Source organism: Bombus terrestris, chromosome 15, assembly GCF_910591885.1.
Source record: "Bombus terrestris chromosome 15, iyBomTerr1.2, whole genome shotgun sequence".
Taxonomy (NCBI): Eukaryota; Metazoa; Arthropoda; class Insecta; order Hymenoptera; family Apidae; genus Bombus; species Bombus terrestris.
Window position 1 is genome coordinate 5,129,447 of NC_063283.1, and position 25,181 is coordinate 5,154,627.

General features: G+C 32.6%; 2 protein-coding genes across 4 annotated transcripts; one reads left to right on the top strand and one right to left on the bottom strand.

The window, feature by feature from the left end:
- Positions 1-2: 2 nt before the first annotated feature.
- On the top strand, positions 3-13,192 carry LOC100645694 (phospholipid scramblase 3). Of its 3 annotated transcripts, none has more exons than XM_003401453.4 (7): positions 3-142; positions 3,442-3,830; positions 7,606-7,704; positions 7,814-8,031; positions 9,992-10,147; positions 10,254-10,415; positions 10,490-13,192. In XM_003401453.4, exons 2-7 carry the CDS (start codon positions 3,518-3,520, stop codon positions 10,532-10,534), a joined length of 993 nt encoding a protein of 330 aa, XP_003401501.2. In that variant the 5' UTR covers positions 3-142; positions 3,442-3,517; the 3' UTR covers positions 10,535-13,192. The 3 variants fall into 3 exon arrangements, with proteins under 3 accessions (XP_003401501.2, XP_012172755.2, XP_012172754.2); XM_012317365.3 differs by lacking the exon at positions 3-142 and adding an exon at positions 696-891; XM_012317364.3 differs by lacking the exon at positions 3-142 and adding an exon at positions 3,042-3,189.
- Positions 12,764-25,057, bottom strand: LOC100631087 (arginine kinase). The gene is made up of 5 exons (XM_003401454.4): positions 24,624-25,057; positions 23,353-23,822; positions 14,774-15,134; positions 14,067-14,441; positions 12,764-13,938 (listed from the first exon to the last, which is right to left on the bottom strand). The coding sequence occupies exons 2-5, from the start codon at positions 23,391-23,393 to the stop codon at positions 13,591-13,593; spliced, it is 1,125 nt and encodes a 374-aa protein (XP_003401502.1). The 5' UTR covers positions 23,394-23,822; positions 24,624-25,057; the 3' UTR covers positions 12,764-13,590.
- Between the last annotated feature and the right edge of the window lie 124 nt (positions 25,058-25,181).

A 25,181-nucleotide genomic window follows, 5' to 3' on the forward strand; every position in this document is an offset into this window, starting at 1 on the left:
TTTGTGTATAATCGTACACCCGAGGAAAATAGTAAGAGAGGAATCACGGAAACTCCCTTTACCGGATGCAAGTGTCATTCTCTTATCTTCCAGACAGCACTATCCACGATCTCAAAAGCCACGAACTCCCAAGCATTCATCAGTGAGTTTTATTAATATCACAAATTATTCTGTAAAATTTTATTTTTTGTTTATTTTTGGTTTTTAATAAATTTTATGATAACAAAATTTGTTGTCCTAAGATGAGAATTGGAATAATCGTTATTTATATTAACTTATAATCATAGTTATAGTAATACATATATATGTAATAAATTAAAAAGCAATCAAAGTTGTATTAAACGTACATATTTGTAAGCAAAGATTGTACTAAGTTTTAATCCCCGTTACAATAAACACAAATAACAACAGTAATAATAATTTGTATTAGCATAAATTTAATCGTTTATTAAAAGTCATCGGAATTGCACATTTCCTTCTATATTGGTTAAATAAAGGTACAATGTTATACCGGATTTGTTAAATGATTCATAGAACACGAACCACTTTTCGTTGATGATATTTGCAATTTTAATTGCTTTTTTTGCAAAGTCAATCGTATTGCATCATTGAGCAGTAGAAAAATAAGCGTTGTCTATTCGTCTATACAAAGTTTCTCACTTACATGAAAACACCGCATAAATACGATATTCCTAAAATAGATCAATAAGAAAAATATCTAAAGAGATGTGCGTGACAAGAAAATTCGATTTCTATTGAGCTTGTTGCTTCGTATGTTTTTATTGAATATTTCCCTTTCTTTTACATAGTGTTGAAAAAAAAGAAAGACAGGGTTAGGGAGGGAGAAACAGGGACAACAAGAAAAAAGAAAGAGATAACGAGAAACTACAAGTAAGTTCATGTTTCGTTTTCCATCGTTAAAGGGCGTAGCTAATACTTTTCTGAAAAACCGGAAGCGCATGTTGCTACCGTATCTTGCGGTTTATAGAGACCTCCCGTTTCTTTTGTATTGGTGTATCCCCATGTAGATATACGTCATTCCTATAGTCAAGCACTAACGACCTTGTGGTATGCGAACGCAGACACATGTGAGACACGATGACATCATCCGATGAAAGTGTACATAACTGAACAATGCATCACTTTACGTAGTATTTGGTGACGAATGGTGATAATTAGTTACTAAAGGTTAATACTCATTAATCTTTTGAAAAGTCCCATCTTTCTGCGTATTAGAAGAATTATAGTTTAGTTAATTTTTATCTTCAGTACAAGAATTTTCATTTCTTTTTTTTTTAGGAATTATTTAACATCTAAATAAAAATAAAAATAATTTGATAAAAATAATTATACTGCAGTCATACTTTAATAATTTCAAATATATTATAGCTAGGTTTTATTTGTAAAATAATAAATTATACTTTATTAGAAATTTGTACAAATATATAACAACACATGTTACACATTTTTATACAATATAAACATGTTACGAATGTCGGTGCTTGGTGATATAATAAATAAACAAAATGTAAGCTAGAATTGATAATTGTACGAGCAAGTAAATGATTTATTTGGAAATATCATCGAATCAGCTATCGTTGAATATACAGAACAATGCACATGGTTCTTGAAACGCACGTGCACTTATCGCCACGCTTATCGATGATTTTCAGTGTCATTAATTGGAGCATCACCGAAATGTGGTTCGCTCCGATCGTGTAACGCTAATTCGTATAATTTGTCGTTCGTTCACCGTGAAAAGCGTAATCAGTGCGTGTTACGAACGCGCGCATTGAAAAAAGATCGTACGAACGAAAAGTTATCGAGGTTGTTCGTAACAAACGAGGAAACCGTCGATTAGGTCTCATGAAATCTAATTCAAGGCTATTAAAAAGTAGTGCATTCAATGAGGTCGAAACTAGATTAAGGTGTTATTTTTCTTTTCAATTCGCACTGCACTTTCCTGCCTATTTTGCTGCATGTTTATTTTACCAATTATTTTTTCCTTTTCTTTTTCTTTTTTAAATTATATCGTGTTACATTATAATTTAATAAGACATAAAAACTCGTAAGAATTTTAATTTATCCCATATTAAATATATTATAACCGTAAAAATGTATGTACATAACCTAAATAGAGCGAATAAAAGTGGAAATATAGAGTTCTCAGAAAAATATACAGTGTGTTTTATATATAATGATAGATAGCGGATGTTTATACGATTTTATATTTTTATGAACCTGACTAAAGAAATGGAGTCTATATACAAATTTGTTTCGTCCATTAAATGTCATAATATATATTCTACTTTGGATGTCTTGTACATTCTTGCATATATTATATGTATTTTGTAGATTTTTGGAAATTACAGAAATCTTGGAAATTAAATTTTCCAAAAATGCAAACATCCGCAGTCCAGTAATGAAGTTACAAAATATAATCTTGGAAATTGTTAGAGACAATAACAAATTTTTTTTTGAGTAATCGTTCTACGATTTATTCGAATCTTTTAAGGATACTCTCAAGGATGTTAACAGTAGCGCCTATGTATTTGGCAAAAGGTTTTTGAACTGAGGCACCAAAAAAGAATTTTGCTGTTACCCTTAATAATTCTTGAAACAACTATGAACCACTCAATATGCAAAACAATGAAAACGTGATGAATAATGTTTAATTGATGTATGGATAATGATAATGAAAAGATAAAAACAAATGCCACTATCATGCAATTATATGCTAATTGAATTTGTAATAGTATAGTTTATACTATGATTGAATTGGTATCTGACCAGCAATATCCGTGTAATTTATCGATCATAGACATATCGAGAGACAAAGGATTGTTATCAATGAAAGAATGGAAATTTATCGGCTATAGTTCATACAGTTCATATCCTCCCATAAGTTACAACGACCTTTACGAGCGGACAATGACCTGACAATTTCAATAACATAAACAGTATTATACGATTAGAGTTTCGTCACCGCACGATCTTTTTCGTAACTACACTCGGTGCAACCGCTCTGTTGATAAGAAAGGTCGTTATACGAACAGCGTTACCGACTAGGGGATATACACAAACATAACCTAGATACCGAAACAAAAAGTAAACAAAGCGAAGAGAAATGCTTTGATTGTTACCTTTTTACATAGAATTATATCACCTAATGTTTGTATAATACATACAGTAAGTTCTTCACAAAATACACATGCAAATGCGTATTTTTGTATGCATGTAATAAAATTACTTACATACTAAGAATACCACATACACACATATGTTACTAAATTTTAAAAGAATTCGAATTGTATGTTTGCAGCTTCTTTATTAAAATAATAAAATTAGATATTAAGCTTGATTTTTGATTTAATTGATTTTAATTTTAATTTTAATTAATTTTTGATGAAAATTGATTTTTAATCATGATTTTCTTTTTAGTTTCAGGGAAGATAGGAGTTTAAGAAGTTTTATCTTGTCGTGGATTTTAAGAAAGTAATTTATTCAAACAAAAAAGATGAATTCGACTTCTTATTCTGCGCTACAACCATATCCGCCGACTATTGCTACTGCACCATCACCTGGTGCATTTTCAATACCTCAACCTGGAATACCACAACCCGGGGTGGCACCTGGGATACCACAACCCGGGGTGGCACCTGGGATACCACAACCCGGAGTGGCACCTGGGATACCACAACCCGGGGTGGCACCTGGGATACCACAACCCGGGATGGCACCTGGGATACCACAACCTGCACCACCACCATATGGGATATCAATGCCAGGACCTGAAGCGCCACAACCCGAGTTACCAATGATACCACAAGGTAAAATTTTCTAGTTCCTGTACTTATAAATATGGTTACCTATTTGTAAACGTTTAACATATATTTCTATAGGTTTCCGTTATTTTACAAAAATTTTCACTGCTCGAAAATTTAAAACGATTACTCGGGATAATATAAAATTGTTGACGAGGTAGATATAAAATTCTTGATTAAAGTACCCTTGAGACATTCGCGTGTTATCAGATTCCGTCAAGATTATTTTTTATATAGAATGTCTTCGATAAAAGACTTGTTGGCACAAACCGTACTTATACTAATCAGAAATAGATTATTAAAACGTTAATTCAAATACGGGAATTAATACAGAAGTAAGTTATGAAACTTTTTTAACTAACTATAAATACCTAAGTCTAATGTCATATTCTTCGTACATTTTGATTACATATCATTTGAACAAATACATAGAACGATAGAACAAAGTTATGAAATTTGTAATTAAAAGACTGTATATATAAATATTATAATTACTATCAGGCGACAGGAACAAATCTGATCTATATTCATAAAATTAAATATATAGTATATAAACGTTATATTATGTTTTAATTAAAGATTAACTTTAGAGTAGTACTATAAAATATAATCTTTTCATAACAATCCTGCAGCTTTCTAAATACTTCCAAAGCTTCTTCACCATGTTCAGGTAGTAACTCGACTTTGAATTTATCACTCACTAATATTATCTGGGTACGTACATATATAGTAAGAGAAGAGAGGTTCGTAAACGAAGCACGATACAGCCGCTGTTTGCCAAGTGACGATCAGTAAGTAGATAATAGTCGTCTTCGTTGATGGAAGCGTCACGTATGCAGGATAAGTGACATCCAGTTTCGTGTTCTCGCTCGCATCGTTCTCTTATCGCTAGTAAATACTATTTGTGATCTTGATCGATTCCTAAATCTTTCTAAAAAAAGGTACAACATAAATCAATTAATATGATTCATCTATAGATCGTGTGTGTCACTAGTTTAAATCAGTTAATATTATTTGTGATCAACAAAAAGACATATTATGTAAATACCGGTACAGCAGTTATTTATAAGTGTTAAATATTGACCAGTTACTAATTATAAGTGTTATCAGTGATAAGTGTTTAATAAGAATCGTGAAAAATAAAAATTTTCATTAGTGAAATGTTATCACAGTGATATTATGGTAAATAATTAATGACTATAGTTGATTTATAATATCTGGTTATGGATGAATGTAAAAATTTATATATAACTATGATCAGAGTTGCTATGTGACTATTGTAAGCACTTCGTATACTTACTTTTCTATTATTGTACTTCTTTGGAAGCGCTACATCGTTGATATATGAAAACTCCATCTCTAATTAAATCGTAACACGATACTTTTATCTATCGCTAGACTGCGGATGATTATGCAAAATGTAAATTAATACTTTAAGTTCAATTAAAGAAACGAAACATACATAAACATACATATAGAAATTCAAAATCTCAAATATCGAAATACAGCAATGAATACTTTACTTTGAATATTTTGTGTATTTTTAGAATATTACATACTTTCCATATACTTAATTTTGCATATTTAATTTTCTCTGAAATGCACAAATATTTCCAATCTATTTATCACTGACTTGCCACTTCTTTATGTCCTTCAAGCAGTTTCATTGAGCAGATAGTCACTGATAGAAATAAGATTATTACAAAAATGAATAAACTATTAATGATGGAATTATTAATTGAAGATGTTAAAAATTAATATTTCTTTTGAACTCATTAATTCCTTACAATTATTTTCACTATAAACAATTTCCAATAAGATGTGGTGAAGGATTCTCAACGACAGAAAAATTATTTTATCTGAACGAAATTTTCGAAATGACCTTTGATTCTCGCGATGGTCGAATAGTAAAATGGCAGTTGTGTAGTATGGTTGTGTGCCAAGGTGATTCATGGCTAATTTACGGTATACAAAGCTTAAAGAATATTCTGCCTAATTTATGAAACAACGAGTCGGAAATGTGTCGTCGGATCGACAATCTGCTAACGACGAAGGGCTGGATAATTATGTTGCATAAAATTCCACTTCGCGGCACTATAAACACCTTCAATTTTGCTGTTCCCTTTTCTAACGCGACGCTTCTATCGTAATACTTTCTCAGAGTTTTGACATAATTAAAATTTCCAATCGCATTATTTTTATAAGACAATGAAAAGGTTATTTAAGAAACCCAATTTATGATTGTACTTAGAAAAAATATTTTGTGCAAAAAATCACATAAAATTTAAAAAACATGTATATAAACAAAATTATCTTAAGAAAGTAAATAATATATGGAATAATCCATGGAAGATAAAGAAATGTGGAAAAATAAATAGAGTATAGGGAAAAGATTGGAATTATTTTAAGATACTACATTAAACAGCTGGAAAAGTTTTAACTCAGGGGGAGCATTTATTGTTTTCTTTATCTGCAAAGATAACGTGAAAAAGCAAACCGTTCTAACTAAAACTATCTTAAGGAAAGTACATAAGTTTTATCATTTTGCTGAGCAGAGGAAACTTGAGAAAATAGCCGACATTAGTATATTGACTGCTGTTAAAGTTTCGGTATTCCGTAACGCGGTTTCACGCATCTCATAAATTCGTCAAGTACATGTCCATTCTTTCAAACGTTTCAAAATGCGGAAGAATAGAAAATTATTCGAAAATAGTATTCCTAGTAAATATCCTAGTAAACACTGACATATAAGTAAACAATTTTTGCTATAAAGGAATAAACAATCTTAAATTATTGTTTATAACTCTAAAAAAAAATAAGAGTGGGAATTTTGTCTGTGAAATGAATTTTTTATTCATACAAATGTTCCATTAGAAAATGAGAAAGAGTTCAGGAATGATTACTAGAAAATAGTACATATTATAATACTAATAAGAAATTTTTAGTGGGGCCAATAAGCAAGTTAGAAATGTTTATTACGATTATGAAAAGCAAAAGGTGAAGATTTTGGTTGTGAAAGAAGTGTGTGAGTGATGGAGTCGGAATATCTTGAAACTTCCTGGAAGGGAAAGATACAACAGTTTCGAAGACGGCTTCGCGCTTTGGTCAGAAACACGTTAAAGAGATATAGATCAAAGAAGAAGGGCTATACGAGATTCCTTACGGATGAGGAAAAGAGGTGATTCTATTACACGCTTGGCTGCTGATTAAATGGCCTGAAATTAAATTTATGGAGGTCCTTCGGCCGATAAAAGTAAATTTGAATATTTGATGGTTACAGATCGACTGTGACTAATGATTATTTTGTTTTTAAATCGAAGTTGGAATTTAAATTAACTCCGCTACGGTCTTCGGATTTTTACGTCGCGTTCTTGTTCTCGTCTAAAGGAATAAGAAATCAGTATTTTAGTCTTTATATTTTTTATAAATATCTCTTACAATCAATATTTTCTATAAATACTTTGTTTAGATATTTTTTTACAACTATTGCTTTTTATAAATATCGTCATGGAAAACTTTATCGTAAAAGTGAAACAAGAAGTTATATAATATATTTGTTTCTTGTTATAATAAATATAAATATAGTATATTCATATTCTCCCCAAATTTAGGAATTTTTTAACAATTAAAAAAAAGGACAATTGGATCGAGAATGATTCGAAGGATGTATAGCTAAATTGGATTGAATCAATTTTTTGAAATATATTAAAAAATGGCCTATAATTAGAAGAAAACATAAACAAAAGAGGTAACTTAAATTTTAATAAATCTTTCATTTTAGGTGGCTGGTCACCGCAGAATACGACTTGTCCACCCGGCTTGGAATACCTTATAGTCCTTGATCGTCTGTACGTACAACAACAACTTGAGTTATTGGAAGGTTAGTGTTGTATCATTCGAAACACAACGTGCTGTATCCCTCTACTAAACAATACAAATGTCCGTCGCAACAATTATAATTTGTCAATGAACCAATTAAATAATTACAGTTGTCGTTGGATGGGAGACTGAGAACAAATACCTTATAACGAATGCTACTGGCCAGCCATTGTTTTATGTCATGGAAGAGTCAAATGTATGCGCGCGGCTATGCCTCGGTACTCTACGTAGTTGTGAATTACACGTGGGCGACACCAATCACAGGGAAGTCCTACGTATGGTTCGACCCTGCAGGTGTACAGGTTGCTGTTGCTTTTGTTGCATGCAGGTATTTCATCCTTTAATATCAATCTGAGAATACGATCTAATACGTACAATCAGTAATCATACGGATAAATAGGATAGGATATGATTGGCAGGCAGAGCATTGCCAAATTTTGGTCAAAACAGGATACGCTAATATATTCTATGTTATTTTCTTTTTGCCTTTGGTTCCAATAGTGCAATTCAATTCCATTTCTTTCTCATTCATTTTATTTGAGGTGTTAATATTATATCTAAAATTTGATACCTGATCTTAAATAACTTTTAAGTATTATAAATACTTCTCTGCAAAACTAATAATTCTGACTTATACCCTTTCGGCCGCCTACTGGAAATATACAGAACGTCCCAGTTTTTTCCTGCCATACGTTGTTAGTATATTCTAAAGATCAGAATAAACAAAGATATAGCATATGTCATTGGAAGTATTGTTATGACACAAAAGAGATACGAGTTATAACACAAAAAGGAATACGATATACGAAATGGATAATAACAAATATGCGTTACTATACTTACTATAAAGTATGAATAAACAACAAATATCTACATCTACATATTTATTCTAAACTTAGTATTTAAATGTTTAGCAGGAATTCATAGTAAACAATTCTATTTTAATGCTATCATATGTAATGCGGAATATATTCATTTCACATGTTTCTTTGAAATAATACACCGTGACAATATATTATACAAGCTTCGTTATGTAGTTAGCCAATCAGTTAACGACGGACGTCTGGCAACCGCGTTACTGTAATTTATAGCGGGCAGTAGATACGGTTTGCAAATAGTAGGCATGAGTTTTTTCTCCAACACGCGGTGCACACAACGCGCACACTTTCTTTGCACGTGCGCACCATCTGTGACGATTACCTTTGACGAAAAGTTATTCGGCACATTAGAAAAGCCGGTCACGATCGATACTCTTTGACCAGTACCGCTCGTCGAAGTCGCTTTTGGATACGTTGTTTCGGCCTCTAGTGAAGAACCTCACTCACTCGATCCCCGTACAAGAGCTGCTGTAAATAGAACCCTTTAATACAAATACTCTTCGAACGCACAGTCGTTGCAGAAGAAAGTCGTACGGATAATTTATAATACATAATAACAAATATTTTTACAGGTGTTCAAACATCTGTCACTTCATCAATTCTGATTTATAAAGAAAGATACTTTTATATTAACACATTGTACCGACAAGAAAATTTTGTATATTTTACTTTGAGACCTGCAATAGAGTAAAATATACTAAACTGTAATACTTAATTTTTGCAAAATATTAGTATATTGTATTTGCACATTTTTTTTCTGGCAATGTTATGTAAGTCATTCACATTATTGAAAATTTGTTAGTCCATGAAATTTGTCTTATTCCAATCATTTAAAAAATCTGGTAACGTGCATCACTGATGACCATGGCTGTCAATGTGTTGAAACATACTAATTTTGTGATACTATTTTACTATTTGTAAATTTGAAAGAACTAATGTTTTGGATATAACGAGCATAACGTGGTTAATTGTAATACTTTATTTTTAAATTATTCTATTAGTTATCGTGAATGTTATTTTGTAGCTTACATTTATGATTAAAAAGAAACATGTTTGAATTATGCATGGAGCAAAGCACGCTATGCCGATTTCTATGCATCTACCTTGCGCAACCTTGTAAAAGATAGAGATAGTCAGCATGCTGACCAAACCTTTTTTCACATTCTTCATACTCATGAATTCTTTGATTCAGATTTATTAATAGCAACGTATGAATATTTGGCAAAAAGATATACGTACTTAAATATTAAAACTAGAATCAGATTTATCCCCTTCCTTCAATCATTCCTAATAGTTGTTTTGAATTTCGAAATTACCGCCATTTTTTTCCCTCGCACGATAAGAGGTTATATATTTAAATATAAACTCGAATTTAATTTCATTTGCATTTGAATTTGAATTTATTTTCAGATGCTAGAGGTGTATTCTGGAGACATGCTTCTCGGTTCTGTAACAGAAAATTGCCATATTTTTAGGCCTTCGTTTTCTATTCGCGATGCATCTGGGAAAATAGTCTTAAGGATTAAGGGACCATGCTTTAGATGTTGCGGAAACGTGACATATAAGGTAGAATATTAATTGTAATATATATTAATTATAATAATAGTTAAAGAACATCTTTTTAAAGATCATTTAACTAGTATTTACATAACTCTTTTCTCCTTTCCCTCAGATAAAGTCTGCCGATGGAGTACATAGAGTTGGAGAAATTAAGAAGAAATGGAGTGGTTTTACTACAGAAGTTTTTACAGACGCTGATAATTTCAGCCTACGCTTTCCTGTGGATTTAGATGTTAAAATTAAAGCTGTTTTACTCGGTGCCTGTATTCTCATCGTAAGTTATCATATAGGCAGATTTGTACATATATTAATATCGATAAATTTATCGATTTTACAAATATGTTTTAGGATTTCATGTATTTCGAACGAAGCGCCAAAAGGAGCTCTATATAGAATTCGTAAAATGCTTAAAGGAATTCTATTTACTGATCTGAAATGAATAGTTTATTGTTGTGCTCTATTATAATACAAGGTAAACGGTTTGCAGTGAAGAATCACTGTTGTTGAAAGCTTTCAACTTTACCTAAACTTTCTTACCTTAGAATTCGCCATATTTTTTATATCAAATTATTAATGAATACTTGTAATATTGTTAACAAATTTGATGCACAAGTGCTATTAAGTTATCAGTATCATTGCTATTTTTGTATTCAATATTGGAACGAATTTATCATATATTTGTATGTGTGTATATATATTGCTCATCTTCCTATAAAGGTATGTTCAGAAGTTCTCGAACAAATACGTTTTACGACTTTTGTTACAAGATTTCCGCAATATTTATAATGTTATGAACACGAATTATTAGATTGTAAGTTTTTAATTTGCTTTAATGCAGATATGTGTATACGGTATATATATTATACAGGCTATTTTTGAAATTATGATATAATCAGAAAGGAGGTGTAAAAGTAAGTTGAAAATATAGAATGAATTTGTTTATATCTGCCTATTTCACTCAATCTGATTAGTTTCCGTTACTTTTATTCATTTTTATGAATATCAATCGGGATGTAGTATAATTGTAACTAATATAGTTACTTTTAATGACATTTATTTTAATGGTTTATAAATTATTGAAAATGTCTTTGTATCACAGATGGATACTATGTACTTCCGTGGCGAATTAAAGAAGCATGAACTGATGATAATGCGTTAATTCCTATATCTTACATTTCATATTGTTAGTTGAATAAACCCGTATTAATGAATATTCAAACTCAATTTTCTCGAAGATGGAGCTCTATACGATTATTATTATTTATTCATTATCATATTATTTATTATCATATTTTCGATTTACTTCTACATAAAGAATCACCTGCTTTCTGTTTATACTACTATTTCAGGAACACTGTATATACATAAGTTTTTATAATTGCGGGTCATATATACTCTTTTTATATTTTTGTGCATTTGTTTAAGGGCATTAAATATTTGAACTGCCTGAATATTTATGAGACAATTTTAATTACTCATCATAAACAATGTTCAAAAAGACTTAATTCTGTTTTATGATTGAAAGATCTCCTAATTGTCATGTAAAGATATCAAAAGGAATTAAGTTAAATAAAGAAGGAGAATTATTGTGTATGTTCTTTATTCGTGTTTTAAATTCACATCTTCATACATCTGATAGTGGAGCTGTTACCGCCTCAGCTGCAGCACATAGTATGCTATATTTGTCGCAGATGTTCTTGGTTTTATTAAAAAAAGAGAATGGAAAAACAATATGTGTGTAACATCCTTTCCTACACACGTTAGAAAACGGCCACCGAGATGCTGCAGATATCGCACTCGTTGCGTTTTTTTAACACATCAAGGACCGGATTCACGCGCTAAATTTAGGTTTCAAAATGGAAACTTGACACTTCTTTGTCATATCTTCCAGTTTTTTAACGCTCCAGAATCTTCTCTTATTATTTTCCGCAATTTTTATAAAAAAAAAAGATAATAAAATTTATACACACACTAAACTGTCGCAATGATTGAGCATAAATTCTTCCATTTTTGGGGAAAGATGAGATAATATTACTTTTAAAATATAAAGATTAAAGCCAATACTTTCAGAAGAGTTTTGACAGTTCTCAAAGCGGCGGCAATTCAGATGTAGAATTATATAATTAAATCCAGATATTGTAATACTCTTGACAAAACATTTCTTGCCTTTCTTTCATCCATACAAACTCGTCTTTTATATTGATATCAAACGACACGACTTATTTTGTCGAAAATAGGGTCAAAAAGGATCGATTTCTCGCATGGAACACCGTACAAAAATCCAGGGCGTCCTCAACGTGTTAAGCAAAAGGTCTCACGATCCGTTTGTAGTTTTCGATCAATGTAAACGTCATACATAACGACATATCTCGTTTTTTCCCCTCGTCATTCGACATTATTACAAATGTTGAATTATTTCCATCGCGAGACAACATGGTGCAGATACAACGATACTTCCAGTTCATAGTGGTAGAAAGAGAAAAGCAAAAGGTTCCAGGCAAAACGAAGAAAGGAATGATAGAGAAAATGAAAGAATACTGCGTGTATTTTTTCTACATGCTGGATATTACATGTCCTTAGAAAAAAAAAGAAAGAAGAAAACAGGGTGAAATAAAATTAAAATACTGTTAAAGATATAATATAATGCGTATTATATAGAACTTATAATACAAGCTTTTTCTTCTCTTTTCCATTTTCTTTTTGTTCGTACGGATTGATACAAAGGAACTTGAGTCAACGTAAGAGACAATAATAATAATATAATAATAATAATAATATAACGGTAATAATATTAATTAATAATAATAATAGTAATCATATCGCGTGTGTAAAGGGGTAGGTGGAGACCGTAGAGACGTGCAAAAGTTCACCGTTCACGACAATTCTAGATATTTTTTCAAAAATTTAGCATATTTAAGATTCGATCTTTAGATTTCGACTAGGCTAGCTAGAGTTTTATAGAATCAATTTTTATCGCGAACGGCGCTTACATCGTCTCCGTTTGGAACTCTAAGAACGCGCTTTATAGCTGCGTGAAGAGATCTTAGCACATCGAGGACCAAAACCATATTATACCACCATTGTTATACCACGTGATAAAAAGCATGGATCAGAAATCCCAGAAATGCCCCATTGTCTTTTAGAAATTGTTTCCTTTTAGGATTATTCTCCTTCTATTCTTTAATTTCCTTCCTCACGTTTGAAAACGTGAACAAACTATAATACACTTTTATCACGCTACAAACTCTTCGAAAATTTCTTTTCGAATTCCTCTTCGATATACGCGTTTCTTTCAGTTTATGCGGGAAACAGTATGAAAATTTCTCAAAGATGTTTGAATTTCGTTTTTGTTTTCCGAAGGAAAGGAGATCCTCGATGTATCAAGAACGTCTAAAGGGCGAATAAAAGAGGGAAATGATCGCGTGGTTGTTTTTTCTCTGGCGCGCTGTTTAAAGTTCTTTCTCGAGCTTGATCAGCTCGGCGATTCCATCGTGCATCTCCTTCACAGCCTGATACTCGGTCAGACCGAGACGTCGTTTGTTGGAAATGTCGTAGATACCACCCTCGGCCTCGGTGTGCTCTCCGCGAGTACCACGGACCTGGAGATTGAACTTTCCAGCAATTTCTTCAAGCTTCTCCCTGTTAGCGGCCAATTTAGGCAGTTTGATGTGTACAGAGGCACGGACAGTAGTACCTAAGTTGGTAGGGCAGAAGGTCAAGAAACCAAGACGGTCGTGGTGGGAGAAAGGAAGTCGTTTTTCGATCTCGTTCACGGCGCTCACCAGACGACGGTAGACCTTCAAGAAAAAGAATATTAATTACTTAACTTGAAAGGCTATAGACCTTTTTGTTCCTACGATCATTGATATAGTCATTAGATTGCTGATATTTGTTTAATCATACTTCGTTTAATTATTTTTTGTACCTGTCCAAGATCACCGCCCATTTGCATGGAAATGATACGGAGATGATCTTCCTCGTTGCACCAGACCAAGAAGGTCTTGGCATCGTTGTGGTAGATACCACGGCCAGTGGGCCAGAAGCGGCAAGCATTGGCAGCTTGCAAGAAGCGATCACCCTCCTTGAACAGGAAGTGGTCGTCGATCAGTTTCTGCTGAACTTCTTTGCTCATACCAGTTAGAGGATAGAAAGTTCCCTTGAGTTCACCCTCTAAGCCAGACAAAGTGCTAGAGACTTTCTCTTCCATTTCTTTGTACTGAGCTTCAGTCAGGCAGGGGTTGAATGGATAGCCTTCCAGGGAACGGCCGCATCTTACACGGGTGGAGACGATGAACTCACCCTGGGAAGAATAAAGGATTAATCAATACTTTATATTTATTAAATTCTTGAGGGGAATGGTTATCTTAGAAGTTGCCTAGGAATCATTCTTCCAATTTCTATGTAATAGTAATTATAGCTCTTAGGAAGAATAAATTTGAAGATAAATCCAGTTCCCTTTTTAACATCGTAATTACTACTGAATGAGTATGAATTTATTACAATTATAGTTTTATAGTTATTACCGAATAAAAATAAATTTACAAATATATTTGCTATATCAATCTTAATCCTGTATGTTATAATAAATACTGTGCGTTTCATCGCATCTAGACTACAATCCTCAATACTAACAGCTGGGTCAAGGTTGCCAAGACTATCGACGTCTCCAAAGTCTTTTGGTGGATGCTTGTCAGTCTTCTTGAAGCCACCATGGTAGTCTTCAATGATGGGATCGAAGAGGTCAGCAAAAACTGTGTAAGAATCAGCATCAGGCGCGTAGATACCGACACCAGAGTCCAGATTCTCTACACCAGACTGGATCACATCAAGGAGAGTGGATCCAAAGGAAGTCTTCTTTGTCTTCAGTTGATCGAAGACCTCTTTGGACAGATACTTCTTCAGCAGAGATTTGCTGTCAGAGCCAGCCACTTTGGAGAAGCCAGCTTCCAGTTTGTCCAAAACTGCCTGGTCAACCATATTGCTATTTTTCTTGCTATAAACAATTAAATTACATTATAAATTAAGTATTCTCCGGAAGAATATACGACATGGAAAACAATTTTTAAAACAATTTGAACATTTTTCTAATGTTCTTGACTACTTTTAAAAATATAGTAGATTGAATCTAGAAATTTTTGTCAAATTAATCGATACAAGAACAAGACGGTAAGATAGTAAAATCATGAATGCAAAATGTAAAGTAATGCAATGGATCTACAAACAGATTTTTACACTTATAATAAGATAACCGTATTTTACATGAAGCAAAAGAACATCAAATAGATTAGCAGAACCAGAAGAATTAGTCTTTCCTTCTTTGCTATTCGATACATAATGTTTTTCACTTCAGTGATAGATTGGAAATCAATTATAGCGTAGGTAGACGAGACTTTTGTAACAAGGTCGTTTAATTTCTTATCAGTGTCTCTTATCGTGAAAAATTACGTGTTTATTTGCACGTATTATTCGTACCAGATCGTCTACGATAGTCATAACTGTCCGCTATATTACGATATCCCCGATAGTACAATGGAATATATTTCGAGATTTTAGAAAATCCCTTGTACCGATATGCATACATACTATTTGCCTTGTATAAAAATTGGTTTAACAGTCGCATTTTTATGTACATATCATAAATGTAGAAGCTTTTTGAAATTGGTGATAAGCAGCAAGATAGCAGTGCAAATATTAAAGTTCTTAATTGCGGTGAAACAGAATTTAACTTTGAATATTCGTGATGAAGTATACTCTTTATTTTCCTCTTTTTTATTAAATATATTTTGCTAATTGATATTTAACAAAAATTGTATTGTAATTAACATATTTAAAATATGTGAATATAATATATCTAAAAGATTCTAATTACGTCTAATTTTCTCTTCTGGAATTAATTTAAACAAACTATTTAAAGTAATAAACGTAACTTATCAAAACACGTTATTTACTAATGTCTAAAAGTTTAATGTTAAATAATGTTATAGAGTAAAAAGTGCGCTAATAAACTATAAACAATTTTTATTACAATCTAATGTTCCATAAAAATTAAATATTACGGTGTACTATTGAAATATTAACGCGTTAACGCAATGTTTTATTTAATTTTTTGTCCAAACGATTTACATCATAAAATCCTGTTCTTTTTTAACATTGCGACTATGAAAAAGATTCAGTGCATTTTTCATATCTTAATAATGATATATAAAATATTTTCATTCTTTAGTTTTTACGTACTATGTACTATTTCACTACTCGGTCCTTAATTTGTTAATAAAAATATTCCTTTCATACTAGTTTCACTAAACCTAATCAAAAACAACCTTATTAATAGAGCGCTGATTTTACGAATATAATTAAACAAATGAAAAGGAGTAGGATATTAGATAAAGGTACTTTGGATATTTTGTATATTTCTGCGTATTATATATATATTTTATAAATTTTTGCATATTTAAATTTCCCATAAACGCATAAAAATCCATAGTCTGCATATTATCCATTCCTAAAACATCCCCCACTATTCCCATTATTTTCCTTTGAGACACCTTGTATGTTGTACATAACCCATATAACTTTTACGTAACATCACCCTCATCGTAATGCAACTTTCACAACCCTCTTGCAACTCCATGATCACAAAACAATCTCATCGACGATGACGATGCTTCAACAAATTTCCCCATACACGCTCTATATACTAATTATTGTAACCATAATTAATTACAAGTTTTCTAACTATCATGAAACGTCTGATGAGTAAGAATAAGAAAATATAGAAAAATATAAAAGAAGCATTTATTAAAAGTCGGTCAAATCCTCAAAACATACTCAAAACTCATCAATGATAACGATGCTTCAACAAAGAATGATAGTCAGAAAGTGGCAAAGTACCCCTTCAAGCACATACAAAATTCTAGTAAGACATCATTCTATAAGTCCTAATTGTATCATAAAAGGTACAGTTACTTATGGCAAAAAATATGAATTGGAACTTTCTGATTTCAAATGATCATAACTTGAAAATGTAAAAAAAATGTAAAAGTTCAAACGCTATTTTGTAAAGAAAAGTTGATATTAATATTGTTACTTAATAACAATAACACGCGACAAATTAAGGTAAAACATTACAATATAAATGTTCTACGAAACATGTTTGTTATTATATTATAACTTACTTCGAAAACAAATGGAATGTATTGAATACGAAGAATTATTGTTACGTTTCATCCTTCTCTTCTTCGGATGATAGTTCTTCAATATAATCATCGTTAACGACAAAGTATGCAATGTGTGATGCCTTGTTTGAATATTTAGGTGCCTGAAGGGATACAAATTTGTCACTTTTTGGCTATTTTTCTTCTCCCATATAAGCTCTACGTGGTTATTTCAATCATAATAAATCACAAGTCTTCTAACTACCATGAAACATCTAATAATTAACAATATGGTAATGTACAAACAATAAGGAGGAAACGTACAAAAAAATATAAAAGAATTGCAACCGAATATCCTTGGTGCTACTCACCAAGTTCCAAATAGTTTAATAGTTTGTCGGGAGATGGGATTATCAAAGAGTCGAGCCGATGGTCTCACAAAGGTATCCTTTGATGCGGAGAGGGCTTTAAGGAGTTTAAACGAGCCTGACATCGAGAATTCCAATAGCAACAGCTGTCTTGTCGGATCTCATGCACTTTTCTATTGCGCTACCTCGTGAATCGAAAGGACTCATCGTTACTCGTGTTTGTTAGGTTAGAACCGAATGAGGATAGGGCGCGTTCTCGAAACATGGCGTCGATTTTATACATGAATATGTACAAAGCACAGTTCAAGCAGTTACTAATAAAGAGAATACCATTAGGCATTAAGTGTCTAATCATTTTTATGAATTAAAACATTGAGAACGTCCATCGTTTATGAAAAAAATTCAGATAATAATACGATAAATAATGATTCATCGTTAAGAGATAAGATTGTGACATAAGAGGATATTATATTAACAAAATGTATTTCCTTATTATTGTTATGACTGTATTGCAAGGTGTCAGATATGCTGCTCAAAATAATAAAACATTTGACATTACAATAAGGTAACTATTTTAAAATTTATCATTTTTAAAAACATTGAATTGCTCAGATTAATTATTTTGTGCAAAATTGCAAAATATACCTATTACACGATTAGTGACGTAGGCGTGACTCGTCGTTGGTGCACATTTTGAAACACATTTTAATACACATAATATTTCGCTCGAACTTTTCTTCATAATAATAGCGCCAGATTATATTTGGATTAAATACGAAATTCATGTGATTTTTCATCATCAGATACTGATATAAGGATAATGATACTACTTGAAATAAAAAATTCATTATCAATGTACTTAATGGTATTTCAACGTCTGTTTATAAGAATCTGTAAATCTCATATTACATGTATGTGTATCTATGCTTACAGAATTTTATTTGTAATCGCGATATTCTACATCTCTTAGATAATAATATGGATTAATCGCTGTACAATAATCACATTTAATCTTGACTGATATTTTTATACAAAATAAAACGATTCTTTTAATTCTCAAATTACTCTTCTTCCGTGTCTTTATTTCAGAGGAATTCCAAGCTCGTCCAATTTCCACAATAATTATTAATAACTTTTACTTTATCTTTAAAAATTAAAAATCCAACAATCACAAGCTAAATTTTTCTCCTCTTTCAGATCATTTTCAATTATATTCGCTCATTTAAATTCACTTTCTTATTTCTGCAAAAAATTGCAAAACAGAGAGAAAGAAAGAGAAAATAACGATAAATTAACGGAATCCTTCTGCCTTTTTATTCGAGAACCGTGGTAAGCTGTGGTGTCTTTGTTTTTACTGTAATAGAGCAGATTCCAAGGTAAATTTAAAAAATAGTATTCGCAACACCATCATTTCCCCTTGTCCTACGATTTATAAAATTAATCAATATAGCTTCCATTTAATGATAATTGCAGAATTTGTATCGCTGATACAAGGGTTGAAATGTAAAATAGAGAAAGTTCGAGCGAGACTGCAGATATTCGGACAGATGGTGGCTTTTTAGCCGAGTCGAAACACTGTTTGTGCCAACCAGCAATACGTACTCGTCCTCGACGTTCGTTTCATCCGACTCGCATATGCCCAGCGACGTGCATACGCCCATTGTCGACGATTATGCGCCGATTATGCCTCGATTATCGCCCCGGGTTATGCGTCTATTTATAAGCGACACGAACAGTTAACGGTCGATCCTCTCTTTCTCTTATGAAACCGTGCATCCGTCGACGACGACGACCACGAGACGATGAGAAGGAAGAACTCAGCCAGACGCTAATCACAACGATGTCACTCGACGTCGACCAGGATTAGGATGACGCGATCCCATCGCGTCTCCAAAGCTTCGCCTCTCTGTTTTTCCCCCGCTATGTGAAAACAGACTCTCAGACACGAGATTTTTCTTCTCTTCCGTATTTCTTCTTCAAACGAGATTTTACGACACCGAGGATCTTATGGCGAATTAATCATTTTAGTGATTGAGAATTGAGCGACGATTTTTGTGCTTGAATATTGTCATTTCAGTTTGAATTTTTAGTGCAACACTGCGTGTTTCTTCAGTGGTTTCGTATTTTATTGATTTGATGTCCTTTATTGATATCGCTATAATTTCTATAGCTGTTTTTTTTATCTATGAGGTAATATTGATCGATTGAAAAGCATCTGCAGTATGATGTGCGTTTTTGGTAATAAATAATAAGTGATTATTATATTCGGAAGAAGCTATCAAGATTTCTATAAAAGTGTTTCATCGTCAGGAGTAATATGAAAGTTTGATAAATCTCTTTAATATAAATCTAGAGATTTCTATATTTTATATTGACTGTTTTGTTTAAATATATAGGTAGAAGAAGGAGACGCTGTCTAATAAAAATTAACGATTGTTACCACAGTAATCTAATAAACCTAGATACGATTTCAATCGATCATTAATCTTCCATCGACTTAATAAAAAAAAAAAAATAACGAATGATAATGAATGATAAGATAAGGAGCTAAACAACACACATTTTAACTTACGATATTAATCAACATTTATATATATTTATAGATATTTTACAACATTTATAGGTATTTTAGAAAAGTGAAGAAATCCCTTTCGTAAATTGTGCTGATCAAAATATTATACACGAAAATTTTATATTATTCCATAAGCTACCGGTCTGCAAATCTGTTCTAAACAAATAATTTAAAAGATTAAAGTATTACACGTCCACTTTTGGAAACAGCGTGATATTAAAAAAAGGGAAGAATTGAGAATATAAAAATGAAAATTAATTTCGGTCACTAATATGAGAAATAATTATACATTAGTAGTTAATTTATTAAATCTTTATAAATACACAAAAGTAATTTTACTCTTATATTCCGAGATAGTTAACGGACAGATCCACGTTGATTAAGCCTACTCAATTAATTATAATTAATAATTACATTCTTGAAACATCTTTTTTAATAGTCTGTACACATATTTATTTATACTCTCATATATGCCAGTGGAAATGACTTGCACTCTTATGCTGTCAGATAATATCTTTACCCATACCAAGTCCAATCAATTGTTGTCTTAAGTTTCCTTGTGATATTTTACGAATACGACGGACAACAGCAAACGATAAGAATCAAATAATGATCTGACAGTATTTTTTAATTTATCTCATCACGATATCTTTATTGAAATAGATTCAAATACTTATTATACCAATTAAACTTACACTTAATCATTACTAATTTCAATCAAAGTTTCTTATATTTACCGTGTGACTAATTAACAGAAAGAAGTGTTTCCTTGCTCTAAAAAAATTGGAGATTCTTGTCCTCAACAAATAAATAGAATTTACAACAAAATTTAGTATGATTTTAACATTCTAAATATTTTATTACGAACTTATTATTTCAAAATTTAGAAATAATATTTTCGTTAGAGCGTAATTCAGTCGAAAAATTACTTTAACTATTACAAAGGAACGTTATCAAAGAACTCTCTAAATTAAAGAATAAAAAATAGAATAAAAATTAAAAAGTGGGAAAAAGATGTTTTAAACGTTTTCCATCGAGTACATTCTCTTCCTCTCTCTTGTAAATAGATAGAAAATTTGTTTTCACAAAAGAATAAATGGAATCTATAATAAAATTTATCGTTGTTTTAAATTGCCAAGTATTTTATTATCATTCTGTTATTTCACAATTTAAAAAAGGATACTGTCACTAGAGCATAGTTCGTAGAAAATAATACTCTAAATTCTAAACATTAGAATATCAACAATCTCTAAAAAAATATTTTCACTAGATAAAACAGTATTCTACGAATTGCAATAAAATATTACCACAGAGCTCTTTAGCCATTTCTCATAAATCGAAAAAAGAGGGAGAATTAACAATCGAAAAAAAAGCCTTTAAAATATTTTCCAGCGAGCGATATTTCATTCGGAAAGTGTAACAATGGTAACAAGGCAGGCGAAGTGAACATAGGCCGATATATCGTGCGAAATGCAAATAAAATTTTTCAGTCGACCTGTTTCTCGTCCACGCCCCTGCGTAAGGGCAGAGGGTTAACCCTTTTGTGTGAACCAACAGGGGTAGTCCCTACCCCACTATAAACGTCGGCTACACACTCGACCAAGCTCCTTTATAAGGAACTTAAGAGAACGTCCAAACAACACATTTAATTCTAAACCAATAGAATGAAATAAAAAAAAGGTAGAAAAATGAGTTCCAATTTAATATTTCGCTAAGAAACAACACTACACTAATTAATAAAAATAAGTTCCTCTTATGATCCAGTATCAAGAAAATGAATAACTATACACTAATTATAGATATAAATAAATGGAAAAGCGGTTTCTAATTAATTTGACATTGGCGAATGAAACTGCTCCCTAACTCTTAGAGTCTAAGATAATAGACACTAAAAGTTTCAGTCGAGAGGGATCTTTGGCCTGTACGTCAAACTTCGGAGGACATAAACTCTGTTGACGGTTCGATACTTAAAGTGTGGGAAACACGAAGGATAATGAAGTCCTGAGTAACTTGTAAGCAAGGTTTAACGATCGAGCGATGGGAACTTCGATGGTTTGCTGACGAATAACTCGAATTAAATCTGTTTTTTTTTTTTTTTTTTTTTCTTCATAATACTGATACTACGAGTTTTATACGTAAAGCTTGTGTTTTTACATGACAAGCAATATTTTAGTCTTCTAATCTTGCACTAATATTTTATGGAGATTTTTAAAAATAATTTTGAATTTGTCTTATGTTATTATTAAATAAGGAGAATGTATTTTGTATTTATACTTGTTACCAATTTGTTTTTAGAGATTTTTCAAACCAGCCCTGGTTCCTTTTCATCTTGCTACTGAATAGGGAGATTGTATTCTGTTTTACATATTCTTTCTAGTTTCTATCTCTGCCTCTACTTCGTGTATTCATACTACTGAATAGATGCAGTATGTTTTATTTTACCAATATTTGTAGAAGTCTTTCAAAAAGATCCTGGTTATGCTTTATAACGCTATTCAATAGATAGCGTGCATTTTACTTTGACGATTCTTTTTAAAATATTTGTAACCCATTCAGTACCAAATTTTCTTTATATTCTGAGAAAAATTTGTTCTAAATAATTATTAAGAATAAAGTCTTTTTTATGTCTTTGTAAGACTGACAGAACATAGTAAAACCTTATTGAAATACCATTCCTTGTATTAATAAAATTAAAGAAGAGGAACAATAGAAATATCTCTCCCCAATAAGATCACAATTTTCCTATACATAATAACTACACACTTCTAGATGACTCACTCGAGTCCTCGATGCATCAATTACGAATTCCATGAATGTCTGATCTGACGTCCTGCTACGTCACTAGGCGGGCACCGAGCCAAGTGACGTCACCGATGAACCCCTAAACCGACTCACACACATAATACAGCATTCTCCCAAAAAACCTAAAAACCCCAGATAATCTGTCTTAAAATTTTTTATCCAACAGCAATAAATACGTAACGGACCCAAAAAAATACTCATACAAATGTACACATAATCCGTCATAATATATCTTTCTCACAAAAGATCAAATAAATCCTAAAAGTAATCGTTTTTACAAATTGCTCGTCATAAATATATCCAAGGAATACGTACTCGTCGTTCGACGTGGTATCCTTAGAGGTACATCCGCCCATGACGACGACGACAACGATGACGACGCCCCGGCGAGAGAGACAGCGAGCGAGAAACTGACAGAGAGCAGTGAACCTCGTGTGTTCACCTCTCGATAATCGAACTTCACCTCTTCACCACGTTTCTCCTTCCCCAACGTCCTGTAGGAGGATCTTCGAGACCGGAAGTTCACGGGGGGGAACAAGAGAGGGTGTGGGTGGCGGCACACTTCCTCGACGAGGCAAGATGGACGGAAAACGAACGCGTGTTATACACGGGACACGCTATACTTGTGTATGTAGCGTGTACTTCGAAGCACTTCCGGTTGTCCTTGGCGTCGACGGGGGGGTAGTCACCCCTGGCAGAGAGTCAAAGGTCCTGTATCTTCCCGATCGTTGTCCCCTTTCACGGGATTATCCGTCGAAATATTCTTCTTCTCGCGAATAAACTTTCTAATGATGATTTAAAAAAGCCGAGAAGTCGATTGTCAGTCTCTTCCCCTCTTTCTTTCCAATTTTTATTTTTGTTAACATCACCGGGCAATTTAGTTAGAGAATTATAAATTGTAACTAGTAGTAAATGATTCACTGGAATACTGTTATATATTATGTAAATAATACTGTTGTATATAATTATTTATATATAAATATTACTCTTTAAATGATAGGTTATTTTAATACTTCCGTCGATTTAGATTAGCGAACACATAAATTCTCTAACTGTTCTTGAACGGTGCAGTTCCGGTCACACTGGCTGACTAGCGTAGTACGGAAGGCGCTGACAGAATCGTACACCGGCTACGGTCGATTGGAAAATTGATTATTCGCGCTGGTACACGATCCTCGATCGTAAAGAATTCGTATTAGAGTTAGAATCGGTCGTAGGAGATAAGGAACGTTTGAGAACCAGTAAGAAGGAAAAATCGGCGAATGGGCGTCTGTTACTGGTAGCAATCGCGATCAATGCGTCTACACTCTATTATTATGTCTTTCCTGGTCGCGGGTGAAAATGAAAGCGGATTGCGTGTGTCCCGGGGAACCCTGACGGCCGTCAATCGATATCGAGTACGCAAACGTGAAGAAATTCTCGCGACTTCCGGTTGTAGAACTTCGCGATCCTTTTTAGGACGTATATCGTTCATATAACGCGCCAAAAAATATTACAGTATAAAAATATAATAAATAGATAATAAAATAATAATTTAATATTGAAAAGGATTAGCCAGTGCAATCGATGTATGGTCTCTTACTCACCGTCTCGAAAGAAGGAAAGAGAACGATCAGAGAGCGCGGTTCGGCGAGAAAAATCCTCGCAAAAAGAACGCCTTCTAAAAATTGGTCACAGTCGTTAGGAATGTGCGTATATGGTCGTTGTTCCTTCGAAGGTAGATAGTGTTTTTTTTACACGAGAGAAGTATCCTTTTCGCTGTTACTTTATCTCTCTGTTCGTGTGTCCTTCGAACGGTCTGTCTCCTGCGTTGTCCTGTGCGTACGTATTATATATGTGTGCGTTTTGTCGAGATGGTCGCGCGCTCGCGCTCTTCTATATAATATGTATATACACGTTAAGTGTGTGCGTTTTGTAACGTATCCAATTATCGTGTCGCGGAATGGAACGATAATACTTTGGGCGCGCGTCGAACTTGCGAAAAATTCTCGGCGTGTCGCGTGTGATGTGAACACTACAGTCTCTACGCTATCACTAAGCAGGAGGCATTTCTGCGTGCCGTGATCTCTCTCTGTCTCGCTCCCTCGCTATCTGTCTCGCTCACTACCTCCCTCTCCCTCACTAGCTATGTCCTTGTCTTTTCA